General features: G+C 37.1%; 1 protein-coding gene across 6 annotated transcripts in view; it reads right to left on the bottom strand.

Moving 5' to 3' along the window:
- Positions 1-641: 641 nt before the first annotated feature.
- Positions 642-20925, bottom strand: part of casp10.L (caspase 10 L homeolog) — a 21198-nt gene continuing 914 nt past the window's right edge. Inside the window, exons 1-11 of one of the 6 annotated variants that reach the window (NM_001089661.1) lie at positions 15848-15933; positions 15030-15365; positions 13602-13698; positions 11094-11229; positions 9655-9722; positions 8021-8054; positions 6731-6787; positions 5892-5971; positions 4371-4476; positions 3629-4115; positions 642-2094 (exon numbers count right to left, since the gene is read on the bottom strand). In NM_001089661.1, the coding sequence (NP_001083130.1) occupies positions 1917-2094; positions 3629-4115; positions 4371-4476; positions 5892-5971; positions 6731-6787; positions 8021-8054; positions 9655-9722; positions 11094-11229; positions 13602-13698; positions 15030-15325 (1539 nt within the window). In that variant the 5' untranslated portion in view covers positions 15326-15365; positions 15848-15933 and the 3' untranslated portion in view covers positions 642-1916. The other 5 variants (XM_018234176.2, XM_018234177.2, XM_018234179.2 and 2 more) reach the window with 5 other exon arrangements.

Here is a 20925-nt window from a genome sequence, read left to right as displayed (position 1 = left end):
TCATTTCACAATGCAATAAGGCAAGTGTGGGGTTGCATTACTCTGTAAGTCTACAGGGAGAATGGGTCCATGCATGAAGAATAAGCAGAAAAAGTTATCATTGGTTTCTTTTCAGTCTAAGGAATCAGGTATGGCTGTGCAAAAAGATACATTTATATAATTTCTTGAAGTTCAGATAGTTTTTACATACATTTTCTTCACGAGACCAGCTATACGAGTTCATGTCACAAAAGGAAGGGTTATATTTTTACTTTTATATTTTTCCTTTCTGCCATTTTGTAGAGTTTCAGGTAAAAAACAGCTTCTAACTGTAACATGCCTTTTCGTTGGCTTATGTAAACCTTACATGTACAGTATGTGTGCCACAGCCTCATATACAGCAGGTCCAGACTGAGAATTAAAATAGGCCCTGGCATTTCAGATACACAGAGGCCCAATCAGCCCACACAGAGGCCCAAATAGCCCCCCCCCCACCAGCACACTAAATAGTGACTTTCTATTGCACCTTATAGCAGCCCCTCCTGCATTTGCCAGAACCCACAGATTGCCAGTCCGGGCCTGAGTATAGCCAGAGGGATAGACTATACTTAAAATAGCAGTGTTGCATTCTTAGATTATACAAAGGCACACATTATTAAAAGTATTTTTCATAAAAAAAGCTTTATTGATATGAAACAGTGCACCAAATATCAGATGTTTATGTGATCTGAAGCGTCATTACCCTGAAAATAAAGGTAGGATTCCCTTGCTGGGTCCAGAAATGCTTTGGAATTTTCTTATAACTAAAACCACATTGTATTTAATAGATCAATAAATGATTGGTCATGCATGAAAAACATTTACACGTACAATTCTGAAAGGAACAAGCCATTCAAAAAAATCACAATAAACACAGCACAGCAGCAGTATGTTCGATCAAGCCCTGTAATTTCCGTGGAGGAAGACTGTGTAGTCGGAACATATTATGTAGGTCACAGATAAAAAAAACACAAGTCCAATATCCCTTGAGATTTAGGAGTCTGGTTCTTGGCACAGAACAGCAGTATAGCAAATCCAGAAAAGATGTGCCCATTGAGATAGTGAAGTGTTAAGATGATGCACCATACCAATGGCGTTGCTGTTGTGTGTTGCAAATTAGTAGCAGTATATTATGTTGTTAGCAATGCTCATTTCTGATTTTAGGGAATCCCTGTCTAGCCTCAATTAAAAAAATACTTTAGTGAAGTGAAGTATTAGCAAATCTTCATTTATATTTTATTGCATTTTCTGTATCGGCTGATTTGCCTGCAGAAGACCATTGGCAGCTAATAGAAAAATGTGTTCAGCAATACTTCACGTCCAGTGTCGGACTGGGACACCAGGGGCCCAACCAAAAATCTTAGATCAGGGGCCCACCGAAGAACAATAGACCAGGGGCCCACTCTCAGTATACTATTCTTCCTCTCATCACTCAACCTCTATTCCTTTAGTCTCTTTTCTTGACACACTATAATCTATTATTACATCTATTTAGCCTCTTTGTTCTCAAAGAAATAGAGAATGGCCATGAAATATGCCAAATATTTAGCAGCACAAGGGCCCACAGACACCTGGGCTCATCGGGAGTTTTCCTGGTATCCTGGTGGGCCAGTCCGACACTGTTCACGTCTCAAAAAGTGACAAAGTAGCGGTACTACTTGCAAGTACTTTAACAGTTAAAAGATTTCATAAATTTTCCTGACAAGTAAAATGTGATATGCAGCAATCGCCATGATGTTCTTTAGGAAAATCAAAATGCAGTGCCAATACATTTGTGACAGTTGCATTTCCCTGAGGTTAGAGACTTTAAAAGCTATCTGACAACCACATGATGGAAAATACAATGGCTGCTAAAGTCACTTTTGCATCTGTGTAAAGTTCCCAGAGTTGGAATTTGATTATGGACTGTTTTCTTGACAAATGTTGGGCTTAAAAGGAACATTGGGTACAGGGAATATAAGTTTCTTCAGCAGAGTATAAGATGGCTGGGGCATCTGCTTTAAGATTCCTTCACTGTCTTCCTTTAGGCTAACATCTTTGTTGACCTTTGTGAGAATCGACAGAATATCTTCACCCCTGTAAAAGAATAAGCAGAATAGTCATAGTTTATCTATTTGTGAAGAACAGTGCAAACAATAAAAGGACAAATGTACCTCATTTTGTGCTTAGACTTATTTCACAAGGAGTACAAATCATCCTCCTGACACAGGTCACTGAATAATTACAGTATGTCCAGCTGTAAGAACCCTAATGTAATCCTAACTCATATTGCATGATGTATTTATGTGGGGCCATACATATGCAAAGGAAGCTTCAGAACCGGGAGAGCATGCCCTCCCTAGATTTTAACCCCTGACTCTTTTCAAATTATAGGCCACACTACAGCAGTGGATCTTAAAATCAATGAGAAGCTGCAGCAAATGTTACAGTAGCATACATCGTCTGCCTACCAAGCCCACCCTATAATGGAAATCTTTTTACTGAATCTACAGTCATGTGCTTTTGTCGGTGAGTCATGCAGAGTTACATGCTCATAGGTGTATGATCCGAGCAGCAGAAAATAGATTTTTTTATTATGGGACGGGCTTGGGAGGAAGACAGTGTAACAGGCTCTGTTCAGAACAGTTTACAAACCAAGCTGCAGGGAAAACTTCTATTACAGGACAAGCTCAACAAGCAATACAGAAAATGCGAGATTTATCCTGCAGCCAATGATTAGGGAGAAGATCTCCTTCCTACAACTGCTGATCACTACTGCTCCAGTATCCTCTCATGTCAGCAAAGTAAATTGCACGAATTATGAAATAACTGCAGAGTAATTTACACAGTTTTGTCTTCAAAATGCTTGCGCCTCTTAGACTACTAGAGGCACAAAGGGCAAATTCTCTGTTGCTGTCTTTAAGCCTGAAAATGCTTAATTGCTATTTCAGGTGCTGTTTTAGCAGCTTTGGGTATTTCCCATTAAAGTCAATGGAAGTTAACAAGCATGACTTATGGTGTTTTGCTGAAGGCAGCAGTGAAACCAGTTTGCCATTAACCTTAAAGGGGTTGTTCACCTTCCAAACACTTTTTTCAGTTCAGTTGTTTTCAGATAGTTCCCCAAAAATAAAGACTTTTTTCAATTACTTTCCATTATTTATTTTTTACTGTTTTTCCAAAATCTAAGTTTAAAGTTGAATGTTCCTGTCTGTGGTGTTTGAGTCTGGCAGCTCAGTAATTCAGGCGCAGACTCTAAACTGCTACAATTTTGCTATATTTAGTTGCAATTTGTCAGGCGCATCTCTGGAATATTAGTAACTATTGTATCAATTCTAACAGCTGCCTGTAATGAAACCCAGAGATTCTGCTTAGCAGGGACAAAGATAAGAAATGTATCAACTAACTGTATCAATTCAAAACTGTTTAAAGGGTCGGCGACCCCCCCCCTCGCAGAGCTGCTTGAGAAGGTGAAAAAAGACACTTTACACTTCAATATTAGAAAAACAGTGACACATAGAAAATTATTTCTGGTGATCTATCGGAAAACATCTAGTTGTTTGAAGGTGAACAACCCCTTTAATCACAATTTGTTTTTTCATGTAGCAGATGAAATGCCTTTTTTACTACTAACCTTGGCACCATTTCTACAAGGTTCTTGCAAAGGGCCTGAATGTACCATGAGCCCTCTGTTCTGTGGCGGAATGCGAAATAACCATCAACTGTAGACATTCCTAGTAGGAAATCAGCCTCCTTTGGAACATTCACAATATATTTCTTGTGTTCTACAGGAACTGTTGCATCAGCTTCTACTTTAGATGAAGGGTGTGTATATCTCCCTTGGCACGCTTGTATAAAAAACAGCTTCGGTTTTAGAGCCAGAGATAGGCAGCTTGTAGGTGTGAAATAAGACATAATTTCACGGATTGATACTTCTTCATCATCACTTCCCAAAACTGTTCCTGATTCCCCATGTGTCAAGATACAGCAAACAAAACAGTCTCTTTCACTGTGGTCTTTGGATTTAAACTTCTTTATACGATCGCGAATCTCTTCTGACCCTAGATTTTCCACAATTTCCACATCCAATCCAAGCCATTTAAACACATCTCTCAGAGCACCTGGAACATGTAAGAACAAGTAGAGATATTTATATATATATGAACATGCAACACATAACAATTACCAATCAATTTCTATTCTTAGTTCTGCAAATCAGCCAAAATGTAGCTAAGAATACTTTAGCATTTTAGTTTGGCATCATACTGACGAGTTTCAGCAAGGTCTTCAAGTTTTTCAAGAAAACTAAGAAAGTCCAGTTGCTTTAGACTTAACTCTAGTAGATGATGTTAGTGAAATGAACAGGTTATACTTACCAGCATCTTTGTCTGACCCTTCTCTCCTTTTACCCTTCGCGAAAATGGAATTATCAATAATCAAGCAATAACCTCGATGTTTGCGATTCATGTCATACAATTCCATCTAGAAGATACAGAGAAAAGCAATGGATGCATCATTATTTATATTTTACAGGTGGAAAAAGCTACATACAGTATGCACTATATAAACCAGAGTGGGCTAATGCAAGCTGTGATGTAAATGTAATAAAACTATCAGTAGCACCACCTTAAGTAATAAATTCACTTTATTTATTATGTGCACATATCATAACTGTTAAAGGGTCACAGTCTCAACTGTCACGTGTAGATCACAGGGTACAGAAAGCTGTGGACTTCTGCCCTAGATATTGGGTTACCCATCAAGAGATAAACCCTATGCATAATGGATTTAGGTAGGTAGGGGTTGTTTATATAGCGATCATTATCTCAAGTTAAAGTACCTCAGCTTCTACAATGAACTTAGTACATGTGCAGACCAAATAATGTTCTGTTACTATTATAAAATAAAAAGTAATAAAATATGGATTTTGAAAATTAAACGAATAGGCAAACTGTCAATATGTAAGTCAATATACAGTAGGTGTATCTTGTCCTTTAACAACTTGTGTCCAAATACAATGCAAGTTGCAACTATGATTGCAGGTAAGTTAGTCTACAGTTTAAGGTTAATAAAAAATGTGGCCAATGGGCTTCAAAACTTAAGCACAGGTGCTTTGGAAAATAACAATAGCCTGAAGGTAACTGGGAAAACAGGTGCTCATTTATCAACATAAGACAAGTAGGCACCAGGGAAGTAACCCATAGCAACCACTCAAATGGGTGTTTTCACTGTTCTAGCTACAGCTGGCTGACAAAAGCTAATCAGTGATTGGTTGCTATGGCTTACTGCCTGGATGCAAATCTGCCCAGTATTGATGAATAACCTCAAGTGATTGCTAACTATTATCAGCTCATTTTGGGTTTCAGCTTTGAATTCTAATGAGTGGTACTAATATTTCAGTATGTAAAATCCACATCTGTATCTGTAGAATATCTGTAGAAATTTACAGCTGTAACTTATTTCAGAAGCAATGCGTTAATTGTAAGAAGCCTGAATGTGATACATATAGAAGTGTGAACTGAGAACCACTAAACCAATCCCCCTATCTTTATGTATTACTTCTTACAAGCATATTACAAGAAGGTTAATATGGAAAACCAAACACAACATATTGTGGTCATAGCTGCATTTTAAACTTCTGATGATTAAATATCTTCAGTCACACATAAACAAAGTCTGTTAGATAGGGAATTATTGTTGTTCATAAAAAATAAAGCAAGCTGAGCTTATATGGATAGTGGCTAAGAAAGGGATCCATATATCCCATACACCGATGTTCAGTTAAGGTATATTCTCCTTCCGTGGTTGCACTTGATTATATACATTTGAATTACCTTCTTCTCCTGTACTGTACTGTACATTCTACTCCTGTACTGTAGAAATAATAACAGACAAACCTTTAAGCTTGCTTGTGGTGTAATTTCAGGATTCAGTCTGAGATCAGAGAGCTGATTGTCAATGTTTCCTGATTTGTCATCTGTAAATCAGATATTTTCTAAATTAGAAGACTTCCATAATGCAGTTGTTGCATACATATATAAATATGATTTTAGAGAGATTATTATAAGTTATGCATGTGTACAATTAATCCATCCCTGATGCAGAATCAAATATTGCTGGTTTTTTATTTCTTTCTCTATGCATATTTTATTATGAAATGAATCATAATGCCAAATTCTTATTTGCTTACTATAGTCACTTTAGTCTAATAGAATGGACAGGATTTAATGTGCTGTAACTTGGCATCATATTTTAGGAATAAGTTGTCAAAATTATGAAGTAAATTTTTAGCGGGCAGAGTAAGACCCCTTCTAGCATGACCAGCCATAACAAAATTAATCAGCTGGAAGAACCTTACATCAAATTACTTTCCATAAAAAATTATACTACCCCTTTAAAGCAGTGAACCCCAAACTGTGGGGATCCAGTGCAGTGGCTGTGAAGTCCTAGAAAGCCAGTTAGTGGTGAATTCTGTTTTCCTTTATACCCTTAGAACCCCACTATAAAGGCCAAAAAGGATTCAATTTGGTGTAAACAATTATTTGCTTTGCTGTTCTTTGAACTATGTCTGAATGGACCACAAAATATTTATACAAAAAAAAAAAACTATTACCATATGTATTATCATTACTCTTTATATATACTGTATATATATATATATACTGTATTTCAGCAGTTTATTTTTTATTTTTCAATGTCTAATCAGTCACGCACTCATTACTCAATCATTACTCACCTTCTTTTTCAGCTTCTTCGTGTATTGTTCCAATATGCTCTATCAGATCCTCTGTTTCTACAGTGAAAGCAAATATATATTTTTTATAACCAAGTCATAATAATTATTGAATTGACTGACCTGCACAACAATACAGGTTGTGAGCTTAGTCCATCTTAATTGATTTGATGATCTAGAGCAGGAAAGGTTGACTAAAAACTGCCAGCCTTACAAGTATAAAAAAGATGGACAAAGAAAATGGTCAAAACTATGCACCAGAAATAAACCAAACTTGTAAGGACTGATCTAAAAAATTTAAACAAAAATGATTAAAAGCTAAAATTGTCTTTGGTATGCTATGTGAGAGATGCTATAGGGAGAGATGGGCCACTAATACCCATAATTGCATAACGCAAGGGTTTAATCTTGACTGTTGCACATCACCATGTTTCCTACCCACACGCATATCTTGGAGGTATTAATTAAATTGTATTTTTATTTTAGTCAAGATACTTTATTGATTTGATTCATTAATCTGATAGTCTGCACCTGACTGAAAAATCATACCGTCCACTGGGAAGTGTGGGAAATCATTGGCTTTTTTTTTTTTAACAGAAAAATCTTTTAAATTGGTTACAAATATGTTTGAGAAGTAACCACATCAAGGTGTGATAGACTAAAAACTTCACACAGTACTCCACTTCAAAATAAGCACAGAAAACATTTTCATAAAATATAATGTATGCTAATGCTCTACTGTATTGCTCATAATTCCATAACATGCAGATTACATTGATATTTTTAGATCCCATCAGTGCATTTTATGGGAGAATGGCTTATGAGGTGACGGAACAGTAGGGGACTGAACACTGGTCATGTGAAATGGGTTGTAAGGATTCAAACAAATGTTAGAATTACATAAATATGGTTATGGATTCTATTATTTGGAATGTTTGGGATAATGCTTCCATATGTTTTTTTTTCTGTAAGGCTACTGACAGAATGACTAACATTTAACCATTAAATAAACCCAATAGAATTGTTTTGGCACCAATATGAATTCATGCAACTTAGTTAGGATAAAGTAAAGGATGGCTTCCCAAAATTCAGTGCTTTTTGGATATCGGGTTTCAGGATAAGAGACCTGTTCTAGGTATAAAATACAGTAATTTGGGGATGTTGAAAACAGGCACATTTGCTATTTAACTGACTAATAGTGGAAGGTACACGCTCGACAGCAGTCTAAAAATTGCCTCAAATTGGTTAAATATATGAATAAATGATAGCAGACATATAGCATATAGAACCTACCTTCATTCCAAGATTCATTATTTTTGCTTGAAACCTGTTTTGTAAGCAAAAACAAGTTTAAATACATTAGAGCAGTGATCCCCAACCAGTAGCTCGTGAGCAACATGTTGCTCTCCAATCCATCTCTTGGATGTTGCTCCCAGTGGCCTCAAGCAGGTGTTTATTTTTTCATTCGAGGCTTGGAGGCAAGCTTTGGTTGTATAAAAACCAGGTGCACTGCCAAACAGAGCCTCAATTTAGGTTGACAATCCACATAGGGGCTAACAAATGGCCAATCACAGCACTTATTTGGCACCCCAAGAACATTTTTCATGCATGTGTTGTTCCCCAACTCCTTTTACGTCTGAATGTTGCTCACAGGTTCAAAAGGTTGGGGATCCCTGCATTAGTGCAATCAACATGTACAAGGGGTCCTTCAGTAATTTGGATTTACATACCTTCAATCTGCTAAAAATCATTTAAACATTAATTAAACCCAATAGGACTGTTTTCTCTCCAATAAGGATCTATTATATCCTAGATGGGATTAAGTACAAGGCAATGGTTTGTTTTTACAGAGAAAAACAAAAATGTTTTAAAATGATCAAATATTTGATTAAAAAGGAGTCTATGGGAGAAAACCTTCCCATAATTGGAAGCTTTATGGATAACTGATCCCATACTTGTAACTTTATAAAGGCCATGTATAGTGTATATAAGAATGTTTACAGGTACAGCAGAGCAACAGAAGCCCAGAAGAAGACTAAACTAAACAGCGCTGGTTTAAAGTGGCATTTAAAAGGTGTAGACAATGCCTTATTGTTCTAATAATCTGCCATATACTATATTTGTTTTAGATTATTTTATACTCTTTTCATAGGCTGTTGTTGTACAATACAGTATACAGATTTCTTTTTCATTTTTTTTATGCTTTTTTCTGTAAATATGTCCATAGTGTTAATTTATTTATTTGGAAATATCCTTGCCACACTATTCTAAAAAAAAACCTTCATTAACAAATGTTATTTTAATATGTTTTTGTCTATATGCATGCAGTTTATATCTTGTTTTATATTTGGGAACAGTATTTGACTTCTTCTTATTTTTATATTATATTATTTGTATTAACATTATGTTACGCTATAGTTAACTTAATTGTATTATTTATTTATTTATTTTACTATCATGCAGGTGATTTTATATGCACTCCTGCAGTTCTTAGAACTTTGTCACATATGAAAGTATACCAGCTAGGCACCCCACCTATGTGGCTAAGCATTACCTAATATGGTTATTTTTTAATAAAAAACATAGTTCCTATATTTGTTTTTCGTGTTTTTGCTTACAGCTGTATTAATGTGTACATATTTTATTTATTATACAGTCAAACCCACACCAATCATGTTCATGCCTATTTATCATGCTGTGTAAAAAGTGGAGTGAAACATTACTGGTGATGTTGCCCAGAGCAACCAATCAGCAATTAGACTTCAAACTTGTTAGAAAACAAAAGCAACGATCTGATTGGAGGTTATGAGTAACATCACCTGTAATGTTTTACTCCACTTTTTACACAGCATGATAAATAGACCCACTACAACTCTAACATATATACTGTATATTGCTTCAGTAAGCTCCATGAAATGTACATATACCTGGATGGAGAGAGGTGGGTTTATTAATTCATGCTCATACTCTGGAGGAGCAGATGGTTGTAAGTTATCTGAAAATAGAAAGAGTAATCGTAACAATAAATATACCTTAGTTGTAAGTGTCAACAAATCATAATCATAAACTTAGAATTGAATACATTAAACAAAATAACTATTAATAAAAAAATAAAGAATCTCACAATAAAAGTTTATTTATTTTAGTTTAGTTTTTTGCTGTGTGGGGTCCAGGGGCCACATCGCTAGTGCTGAGAACACACTAGAAAAGTAGAATTTCCAGTTTAAAAGCTGGAAATTTGTCTCTCAAAGGTACCAGGAGCGTTTTTTTTGCTGTCCCTGGTATCCTGCTTGGCGCTGTCGCCCCTAAAAGGAATAGTACATCCATTTATTTTGTCATGCAATGTGACCAAACTAAAATAACTGTACAACTTGTCTATAGACATTGGCCGTTGCTGCAGCAAGATAAATATTTTAAAAAGGTCTTACTCGATTCCCCTTTGTTTAAAGGAACAGTAACACAAAAATTAAAGTGTTTTAAATTAATTATAATATAATGTACCTTTGCCCTAGTAAAACTGTTATGTTTGTTCCAGAAACTCTACTATGTAGCCACGGGGGCAGCCATTCAAAGCTGAAAAAGGAGAAAAGGCACAGGTCACACGGCTCTGTAGTATCCAATAGAATTCTACAAAGCTTATCTGTTATCTATTGTGTATCCTGTGCTCGAATGGCTGCCCCCACGGTTACACAGTGGCTTGTGGATATAAACTATAATAATGTTTCAAAGCAAACACACCAGTTATACCAGTGCAGGGCAACAGTACATTATATTGTTATTCCTTAAAACACTTTTATTTTTAGACGTTACTTGACTAAGTTAGCTAAACTTAACAAATGAACCTTTAACATGCATTATGTCCTTCCAAAGTTAACCCCTTAAGAATGCATAATAAAACATTTTAGCAGTACAAATTGGTGGAAAATGTTGACTGTTTCAGCTGTATTTATTGTTCCTTAATTTTAAAGATGGGATGGTAAGGCACCCTACCCAAGGGACACTGTCAAAACTTAAAAGCAACACTGTATATACTGGGTAAATATCTTGCCCCACTAAAATGCACATTAAAGGACATCAGGGTAATATCTGGAACTTTAAACAAAAAATGTGCAGCAAATACAACAGTGTCTACTGGTTAGCACTTCTCCTAGGGGTGGGAATACTAATTGATTATTGTTACAGAGGGAAGTGTCCTGGATAAAGAAACATGATACATTATTTATCAGAGGCTAAAAGAATTGTTGGAATGTTATAGGGATTCTAAACTAAAAAACAAAATGTTTGTTAAGACCCTAAACTTCTAACCACAAAATCAATGCACATATTGCAACAAATATACAAAATGGCATGTTATTGCTCCACCTACTTTCCCGTTCCTTGTATTTTTCAATTATTTTCAATAGATCAGGTGAAACCTTTTTGAAGATATCTTCCAGGAGTCCTACATTATCTTCTGTAATAGAGTTCTCTTTTTCCAGTTGACACAACACATCCAGAAAGGTCTAAAATACAAGAATACCAACATCTTCTATTGTTGAACATTTTCTCCTTGCAAATCACTTTTTTAATGTTAATATTGACAGCAGCAACCTCTTTAGTCAGTGTAATTAAAACTTTTGTAAACACACCAGTACACCAATCACATGTAAGCACACAATACATGTAACATCCCATTTCATTCTTTATCTTCATTTAATATATGTGAGTCGACTATACTACAAAATAAGGAGAACCAAAATAGAAACTTAAGAGATCTGACGAGACATAGAGCCTGCTTAAAGTGGCGTAACTAGATGTTACTGGGCCCCACAGCAAAATAATTTTAGGGCTCCCAAAATATCCAGTGGTTGCCCTGTATTAACAATATATATATTAAAATTCATAATTAATTAGAGCCTTATGGGGCCCCCTATGCCTCTTGGGCCCCCCTGCAGCCGCAGGGTCTGCTTCCTCTGTAGTTACGCCCCTGCCTGCTTGGTTGGGTCTAGAGAACTAAAGCTACCTATACATGGGCAGGTCCACTAGTTTGGGAAGTTGCCAAACAAGTGGATCTTGCACTGATATGCCCACCTTGAGCATCAATGAATCGATGCTCAGACGTGAATTTTCAGCCTGCCTGATCAACATATCGATCCCAGAAGCCCTGTCGGATGGCCCCATATACTTTCCAATAAGCTGCTGACATTGTCTTATGGCCACCTTAAATTGATACTGACACTAAAAATTTTATTATATAAATATTAATATACACGAAAAGTTACTTATAGGTCATGTTGATTGTTTTTCACTGATAGTTCTGCTTTTGTCAGTAATTGTTTCTTGAAGTTCCTAAACCTTGCTGTTTTGTCAACCTGACTGTCCCTTCTCATCTTGTCAGTTAGAGTTTGTAATGCTAACAGACTACTGCTGCACAAATAAGGCAGCCCCCTCATAGGGAAAAAGGGGGTAAGAAAGGCAATGTAAAAGCATCAGGCAGATACTTTTATAGAAAAATTATAAATAGCATTCAAAGATCATGTAATGATAGATATAAAAAAAATTTCTGGTGTCGGAATCTCTTAAAGATGAAGTGGACAATCTCCAATGGAAAAAATAAGAAGCACATAGCGATGCTGTTAAATGCATGTAAATGATGCGCTTACATTCATATCAAGAGCCAGATCTGGATGAATCTTAAAGGTTAATAACAGAAGAGACAAGGGGCGTTTCTGGGACCTTGGCCGGACTGAGGTGGCCTTTCTGATGCAATCCCCCCCATGCTTACCATTCAAGCAGGTTGAGGGGGGCTGCATCTCAAATGCAGAGTGTGCAAACAGTTGTACACTCTGTACTTGGAGAGCCAAAATGTCAATTATAAAAAATGTCATTCCGACTCTTAGGAGCATATTTACTAAAACTAAAACTCGCTTCCACGAATTTTACTCAGTTATCAATAATTTTTCTCTAAACAGAATCGAATTTTCACTGTGAAAACTTGACTTTTTCGGATTATCGGACAAAATCCATGACTTTTTCAGATTATCCATCGCTGGTCATGAGGTCAAGAAACAATTTCAGGGACGTCTGCCATTAACTTCTACATGACCTTGATATGGTGTATTTTCAGATTCGGATAATTAGCAGCTTTGGGGTATGATACATTTCTACAAAATTGGGTTTTTATTTTTCCACTAAAAAATTGAGTTTTCCCCCTAAAAATCTCAACTAGAAATAAAATCGAAGTTTAATAAATGGGCCCCTAAAGGTTACCAGGAGCAGCTTTTTGCCACCCTTGGTATCTTTCACCTTGAATCATGGCTCTCCTGAAATAGATTGCATTATTTGTCCACAATTATCCTGTTCAGTGCCCAGTACAGTAAACATAAAGGTATGGGACCGGTTATCTAGTGCTCGGGACCTGAGGTTGTCCGGATAATGAATCTTTCCTTAATTTGGAACTTCATACCTTAAGTCTACTAGAAAATCATGTAAACAATTCAATAAACCCAATAGGCTGGTTTTGCTTCCAATATGGATTAATAAAATCTTTGGTTAGATCAAGTACAAGGAACTGTTTTATTATTACAAAGAAAAGGAAATCATTATTAAAAATTTCAAATAATTGGATAAAATGGAGTCTGTGGGAGACAGGCTTTCCATAATTCTGATCTTTCTGAATAGCGGGTTTTTAGATAACGAATCCTGTGCCTGTACTGCAAATGCTCGATCCATTTTGGTTAAGAGAGTCTCACATCACTGGTGTTGTCCTGGAAGGACTAGTCCAGTGGTGGGTAGCCAATCATGGCCGATCTTTCCTGAATTTTGACATCCTTCAGAGAAAACATTAACTTTTAAAACCCCCAATATATTTGGTTAGGTGTTTTTTTTGGCTCACCTTGTTTTCTTTATGCTTCTTCTGAAAAGGCAGTAGGAAGAGTATGCGCTTTTCATCGTCTCCTGTTACATTTTCTGAAAGTTCATAAAGCATTCGCCTACAATTTATAAATACAAAGCATATTAGTCTTACTGCGGCCTTTCAACTCATACAGTTTACTCTTACAAAGTATTATATTCAGAAATGTATTTATCAATCTCGTTCTTCATAAGAGAACATCAGCCTTTCTCAGCAATTCTCAATTACACAAATAGTAACACAAAGAAATGAAAGTGTTTTCTATGTGTTTAAAGATAAGGAACTGATGCCCTGTACTTTTATTATGTGTTTGCTTCAGATACCCTAGCACGGGGGCAGCCATTGGAGTGCATGGCCCATGTTTACTTCAGATAAGTTGGTTTGGACAAAATTGTTTTAGTTCTTGAGTTGCCCATAGACAAGCCAATAAAGACTACTGACTCTGTCTCTCCAAACAGCATGTATGGTGGTTTTCAATCAGCCTGGCAATCAAAATAATGCTGAACAAAGGACTCCGTCTAAGCGTCCTCTCAAAGCTACTTGTCACAGACCTCTCCCCATAAGATCTCACCATTTGATTTGTATACATAAACAGAAAACAAATGATTACATCTAACAGTAATGTGCAATCTGTATGGGGACAACTTCTAAGCAATGGTATCGGCAAAATATATTATACTGTTTTGAGTAGTCAAATAACATTTTGTCCTAAAGGGTCAGGTGTTACAGCTCAGCGGCTGGTCTGAGCTTTAACACTCCTATAATGTGTTAATGCAGTTTGTAAAGGGGAAGTAACAACTTGGACAGCTCGTTTCTTTGCTGAAACAATTCCACTCTGAATGAAAAACGTAATTGTTCATCTAAAGTTGCTAAACATTAAAGAAGAACAAAAGGCATTATAACCAGGAGGGTGTTCATTTGCACCCAACCAGTGTTTTGATCTAATTTACATGTGGACCCAGCCAGGACATACAGAGAATTCATAAACAGAAAGACGATGGCAACATAGCACTCCTACAGTAGCACCTAGGGCTTTGCCATTTTCAGTCAGATCCAAGAGTCTCGTATAAGCATCAGCTAACATATTAGCATCCCCCTATGGTTATGCCTTTCCTTCTCCTTTAATACATCAGCCACCATAATACATTGGCTGCATAAAGTTCTGTGACATTAAAGGGCACCTATCATGAAAAAAATGTTTCCCCCCACAGGAGGTGTGGGCTAATAGAGCCTGTGCTCTTATAGAGGGGAAGCAATTGTTTTTTTGTCATCCATAATCGCTAAGCCACCTGCACCAAAAGAGTGATACCCTCATGGCCGTCCAGGAGCACCTCTTGAGGGTATAATTTTTTAATTAGTTTAGTTTGGCATACCAATTAGTGCACTGTTGTTCCGGACATAAAATCATACCTATAAGATGATATTTTCCCCTGATGTGGAAGATCTTTCTGCACGTTCTCCTTATTTGTGCCAAGATCACGGAGGAGGCTGTGGTGATTAATAATGTATAAAAGCTCCGCCAACAGAAAAAAATCGTCCTCACTTATTAAATCTTCAGTCTTGAGTTGCTGAAAAAGTTCCTGGCCAGACCGGACAGATAACAATTTATTTTTCCTTAGGACATCCCTGCAGAGGAATTTTAAAGCTTCTATATCTTCTCTTCCTAATCCATCATCAATACTGAGAAGCATGGAATTGAAATCCATCTTGACAAGTGCAGATGTGCAGGGTCTGTGTCAGCTCCACCTAACAAAAAGATACAGATATACAAACATAAAGATTCAGTTCTAAATGTACATACAGTCAAACACCCATTTTATATTAAACATTGTATGACTTTGCAGATTTTAGCAGAACAGGGTGGGATTTCTTACATTCTTGTAAAAGAAGTAATTCGAAAAATATCGTCGTCACCTTTGATGCTTGTAGATCACATAGAAAATTGCGCTGGTGTTACATAACTTTCTCTTTCTTAAAATAGTCCTTTTTAGAAGCGGTAAATTTGCAGATCACACAATGACACTGTGTAGAGTCTATTTTTTTTTTTTTTACGCCCCCACCTAGATAAGAGAATATCTAAGTAATACGGTAAATAAGGTGCTGGTAGTGAGATATGTCACACACTGCAGTTCCAGGAAGTGTATAATACATTTATACAGAAAACGAATGTGGCCTCTCCAGCAACAGTCTGCTTCAAATATACATTCCACACAAACAAAATGCCTTACCGACATGAATCAGAACACAATAAAAAAGCTGTGGCGTCTGGTCAGGATACTTCTAATTAAAGAAAACTTCACGTCTTTAAGAGTTGTTTTCCTCTAACTCAAGTCAGATAAGAAGCTCTACTGTCAAACAAACTGGAAATTCCGGGCTGTGGCTCCTCCCCCACATGTAGCTTTTTCTGACTCATCTCTATGTCACAGCTAACAGGAAAGGCAGATCTCTGGGCAGACATGTCGTTACAAGTCAGATTGAGAGGGCAGTTTAAATGATGCTAAATCCCAATGACTGCCAGTTATTAACAAGGACTTTATAAGTGATAGAAAATGAAACCTTTTTTTAATGTTGTATGATAGGACCACGGCGAAACTATCAATGTATGTACAGCAATGAGCAGGCGTAGAGGCTACAGGTCTGAGGGATGAAGTGAACCTTCTCTGCACACAAACCTACACCCCCTCCTGCTCCTCAAGCCCCTCCCCTTTTAAAAGAAACACACACATGCTCTCTGGCTCACACACAATAAATGAAACTGCCAGCTTTTAATATATGACTATTGTGTTATTAATTACTATATATTATATATTATCCAGAGACCCATTATCCACAAAGTTAAGTAAAAAAGAAAGGAATTACTCAGTAATTTGTTTTTCTTTTTTTCACTGCCTTTTCTCTTTAATAATAAAACAATACGATTACTTGATGGTAATAGAGCTTAGTGTTGCCACCTTTTCTGGAAAAAAATACCAGCCTTCCTATATATTTATCTTTTTTCCCTATTAATAACATTGGGATCAGCCAGCCAGTAAAATACTGGCCACGTGGCAACCCTAATGTAGCTGCATTAATACACGATAGTCACAAACTATTCCCACTAATGTTTATGTTCTCCTTGGGGGTCCTTCCTTACTCACTTCCGCCACCAGCACTTATTTCTGGCAGGCAATGAAGCTGAACCACAAAAAGGGGTGGGGAGGAGGGGACTTCCAGTCCAAGCACCCTGTCCCTTATGGGGGGTGTTGTGGGAGGGAGAGGGGAAGCCTGCTTTATGGTAGTTACAGTATGCCAATATAGCCTAATCCTATGCTGTAATTTTTAACCATAACTGCCGGAAAATCTTAAAATCCGGAAAAGGAAAAACAGCTGCATCTGCAGAAACCATACCTCTCAACTGTCTCGTTTTTAGAGGGACAGTCCCTCTTTCGACAGCTCAAATCGCAGTCCCTCGTTTGTACTGGAAAGTCCTGTTTTTCTCTGCATTGAACAGCCAGAAAAATAAACAATGTTTCTAACTTAATTGGCTTTTGGCAGGTAGCCCAGAACAGAACAAATAATTCCACCGGCACACAGGTCTTTAGTTGCAAGCAGGGATAACCCTTGCTAAATTTTTATTTGCGTGATGCAACGTTTCGGGGTGGTCCCCTTTGTCAAGCATACAAACTGATTGTGAACCAAACTATTTAACACCACCTCAAGTGTAGTTAATTAACATAATTAATTGGAGGTGCGTACCAATCATTAACACCATCGTAACCACTATCAAATATAATAGGATAAAAGTATTTAAAAATTTGTTTGTTACAATAAATATGTTATCACAGTAATAAGTGAAACCACCATAAAAAGTTAAAATCATGTGGAAAAAGTGTAGAATTTTTTTTTTTTTAAAAAAAAGTTTTTTAAAAAAATTTCAAAATAAATGTTCAAAATCCAGGTCCCATATTGTCCAGAGAACATCCTCATAGTGTCCAACATTTACTGAATGTCCCAAATCCGGAGGAAAAAACAGAAAAAGAACAAAGAGACTTCTTGTACCTAATAAATATTAATACTAGATACATAATGACCAAAACATAGTAACAAATGTTGCAATATATTGAACAAACTTGTTACATAAAAAAAACTATCTTACCCTACGCAGGGAAAAGGAAGTGAGTAGCTGTAACTGAACCTGTGGCAAATTCGAATTTCTGAATTATCTGTAAGAGAAGTATAAAAGGATTAATGCAAGAAGCACGACATATTGAACTCTTCAGTTAACCCTCTAGGGTGTCTGGACTGAAGCTTCCAGATCCAGAAACATTCCCTTTGTAGTAACACTCTGGTAGCCCAGAACAGCCACAGCAGCAGATAAGATACTTTTGTAACAATTTCAAGATAAAAAAAAAAGTAATTGTAATAATATAAGATAACAGGTCCCTTGGGAAAAGTTAGACTCACAGCTTAAAGGGCAATTCACCTTCATTAGCAAAACTTTAATAACTGAAACAAACCACAGAAATATGTTCAAACTTTCATGACCTGCCACATTTTGTAAAATGAACATGGTAATTAGGGGGTGTGACCACAAAAAATGGGCGTGGTCAGAAAAAAATTCACTGCGCTACACGGGCCGATTTGTAGGTCCCTCGTTTTATTTCTAAAATGTTGGGAGGTATGCAGAAACTGTATCTGCACATAGACATTTCCTTCAAATTTTGCATTGATAGTTATGTCAGGCACATAACGAGAGGGCCCTGGGCCCTCCTGTAAAGTAATCTTCAGAGACCTACCTGCCTCCCTCCCACTCACTCATAAGCGCCTGGCCACAGCAGTCACAGTTCAGCATGCACACAAATTTTCCCTCCATAGTTACACAACTAATGGCTGATTTATCAAGCAGAAAGGTATTTAATTGCCTATTAAAAGTTAGAAAATGCAAGCAAATACGGGATTGGTTTCTACTGATAACATCTCCTGTGCAATTTATAGGAATTGTTCAGTATAAAAATAAGGGCTTGTCTAAAGGCAGAGACACACACATGGAGATTCAGGGAGATTAGTCGCCCCGCATCACTTCGGGCGACTTCAGAAAACAAAGCGCTCTGAGAGCCAACCCGCCGGAAATTTAGATTGTAGCCAGAGGGAAGGCGGGCGACTAAATCTCCCCGAATCTCCATGTGTATGTCTCTGCCCTAACAGAACAGAACACTACTTCCTGCTTTTCAGCTCTCTTGGTTTCCCCTGGTGACCAGGCAGTAACCAATCAGTGACTTGAGGGGGGGGACACATGGGCCATAACTGTTGCTTTTGAATCTGAGCTGAATGCTGAGGATCAATTGCAAACTCACTGAACAGATATGTCCCATGTGGTCCCCCTTCAAGTCACTGACTAACACAGAGTTAGAGAGCTGAAAAAAGCAGTAGTGTTCTGGCTATTATGTTAGATATCCAGTCACTCCAGCCTTTATACATTACATTTTTGCCCAACTAACTATATTAGAACCTTTTTTTTTATTTTGCACAGACTTTTTACCCATTTTTTATTTTAACACTGAACTGTTTCTTTAACACCTATGTCTGTAAATAGTGTAGCTACCCTGCTAATAAGTCACTGGCTAGTGACAAATTTTCCGGCAATAAATTATAGCTGCCTTTATTTATATAGTCACCTTTAATTTATAAGCTATAGTCTACCTATTTTGTTCTTCTCTGCTCCCTGCTCCTCTGACAAAAAAAATAGCGTGTGTTCCACTTTGGTGTTGATATTCTGCTTGTGCAAGTGTAGGTAATTCCTTCAATCCACCCAATTCTGCATCAATCATACAGGCATGTCTGCCGTTAATGGAGTTCTCTTGGCCATATTTCAGTGATTTTACTGGGATGTCTCAAGTTAATGGAATGCTCATAGAATGTTTTTCAGTGATTTTACTGACATGCCTGGAGTTAATGAAGTGCTCATTGGCAATTTTTCAGTGATCTTACTGGCATGTCTGGCATTAATTGAATGCTTAATGATCATTTTCCAGTGCTATTGCTGGATTTGATTAGGGTAAATGGAGTGCTCATTTGCCATTTCTACACCGATTATACTTGCACAGATGGTTTAATATGTTGATAATCCATTCTTCTTTGTGATTATATTTGAATGTCTAAGGTTAACATGTACATTATCCATTTACGGCAGTAATTTTACAGCCTCTCATCTATGGGCAATATGCCCCTGATTCATTTTATTGGGTGATTATACTGGCACTTCTGGGGTTATTATGTTCATTATCAATTTTCTGTAGTAATTATACTGTCGCATCTGGATTATGTTTTAGTAAAATAGGTGTGGTGCTTAGAGGCATGGCCCCAAAGTGAGCATGAGGCAGAACTTTTTGTCCCTTTTTATATATTTCAAATGTTGGGAGGCATGTTATAACAGTGCTTAGTGATACATGACTCTTGAAACTTGTGTATTATAATATACCCCTGTTATAAACAAAGAAAAAGTTCTTTTCTTCACTGCATACAATAGAGGAGTCAAAGTTCCCAGACCCACCTCATAGCTGCACTGTTGGTCCAGCTCAATCTAGTCAGTAGCTGACTCAGGATATGGTTCATAAAGCTTTACTAAAAATGGATGTGAACAAGGCTCCAGGGCCAGATGGAAAACACCCTTGAATTCTAAGAGATCTTAGTTCAGTTTTAGACCAGCCTCTATTTCTGATTTTCTCAGACTTGCTTTCATCTGGTATGGTACCTATGGATTGGAGGAAAGCTGATGTCATTCCTATATTTAAAAGGGATTACAAGCTCAGCCTGGCAATTACTGTATAGGTCAGTAAGTTTGACATCCATGGTGGGCAAATTATTTGAAGGCTTGTTAAGGGATCACATTGAAAATTTTGTCCTAGTGAATGGCATTATGAGCAACAATCAGCATGGCATTATTAAGGATAGGTCGTGTGAGACAAATTTGATTGCTTTTTATGATGAGGTAAGTAAGATTCTGGACAGTGGGGGGCAGTAGATGTGATCTATTTGGATTTTGCCAAAGCGTTTGATACCGTGCCCCACAAACAACTGCTTTATAAACTAAGGACTGTTGGGTTTAATGAAGCCGTTTGCACATGGATAGGAAACTGGCTACAGGATCGGGTACAGAGGGTGGTTGTTAATGGTACATTCTCTATTTGGAGTAAGGTTCTTAGTGGGGTCCCTCGGGACTCGGTATTGGGTCTACTTTTATTTAACTTGTTCATTAATGACTTAGGGGAGGGTATTGTAAGTAATGTATCAGTGTTTGCAGATGACACAAAATTATTCAGCCCAATTA

This window comes from Xenopus laevis, chromosome 9_10L, assembly GCF_017654675.1.
Source record: "Xenopus laevis strain J_2021 chromosome 9_10L, Xenopus_laevis_v10.1, whole genome shotgun sequence".
NCBI classification, from domain to species: domain Eukaryota; kingdom Metazoa; phylum Chordata; class Amphibia; order Anura; family Pipidae; genus Xenopus; species Xenopus laevis.
The sequence above is the reverse complement of the archived record's forward strand: the minus strand, read 5'-3'. Positions and strand labels throughout refer to the sequence as shown.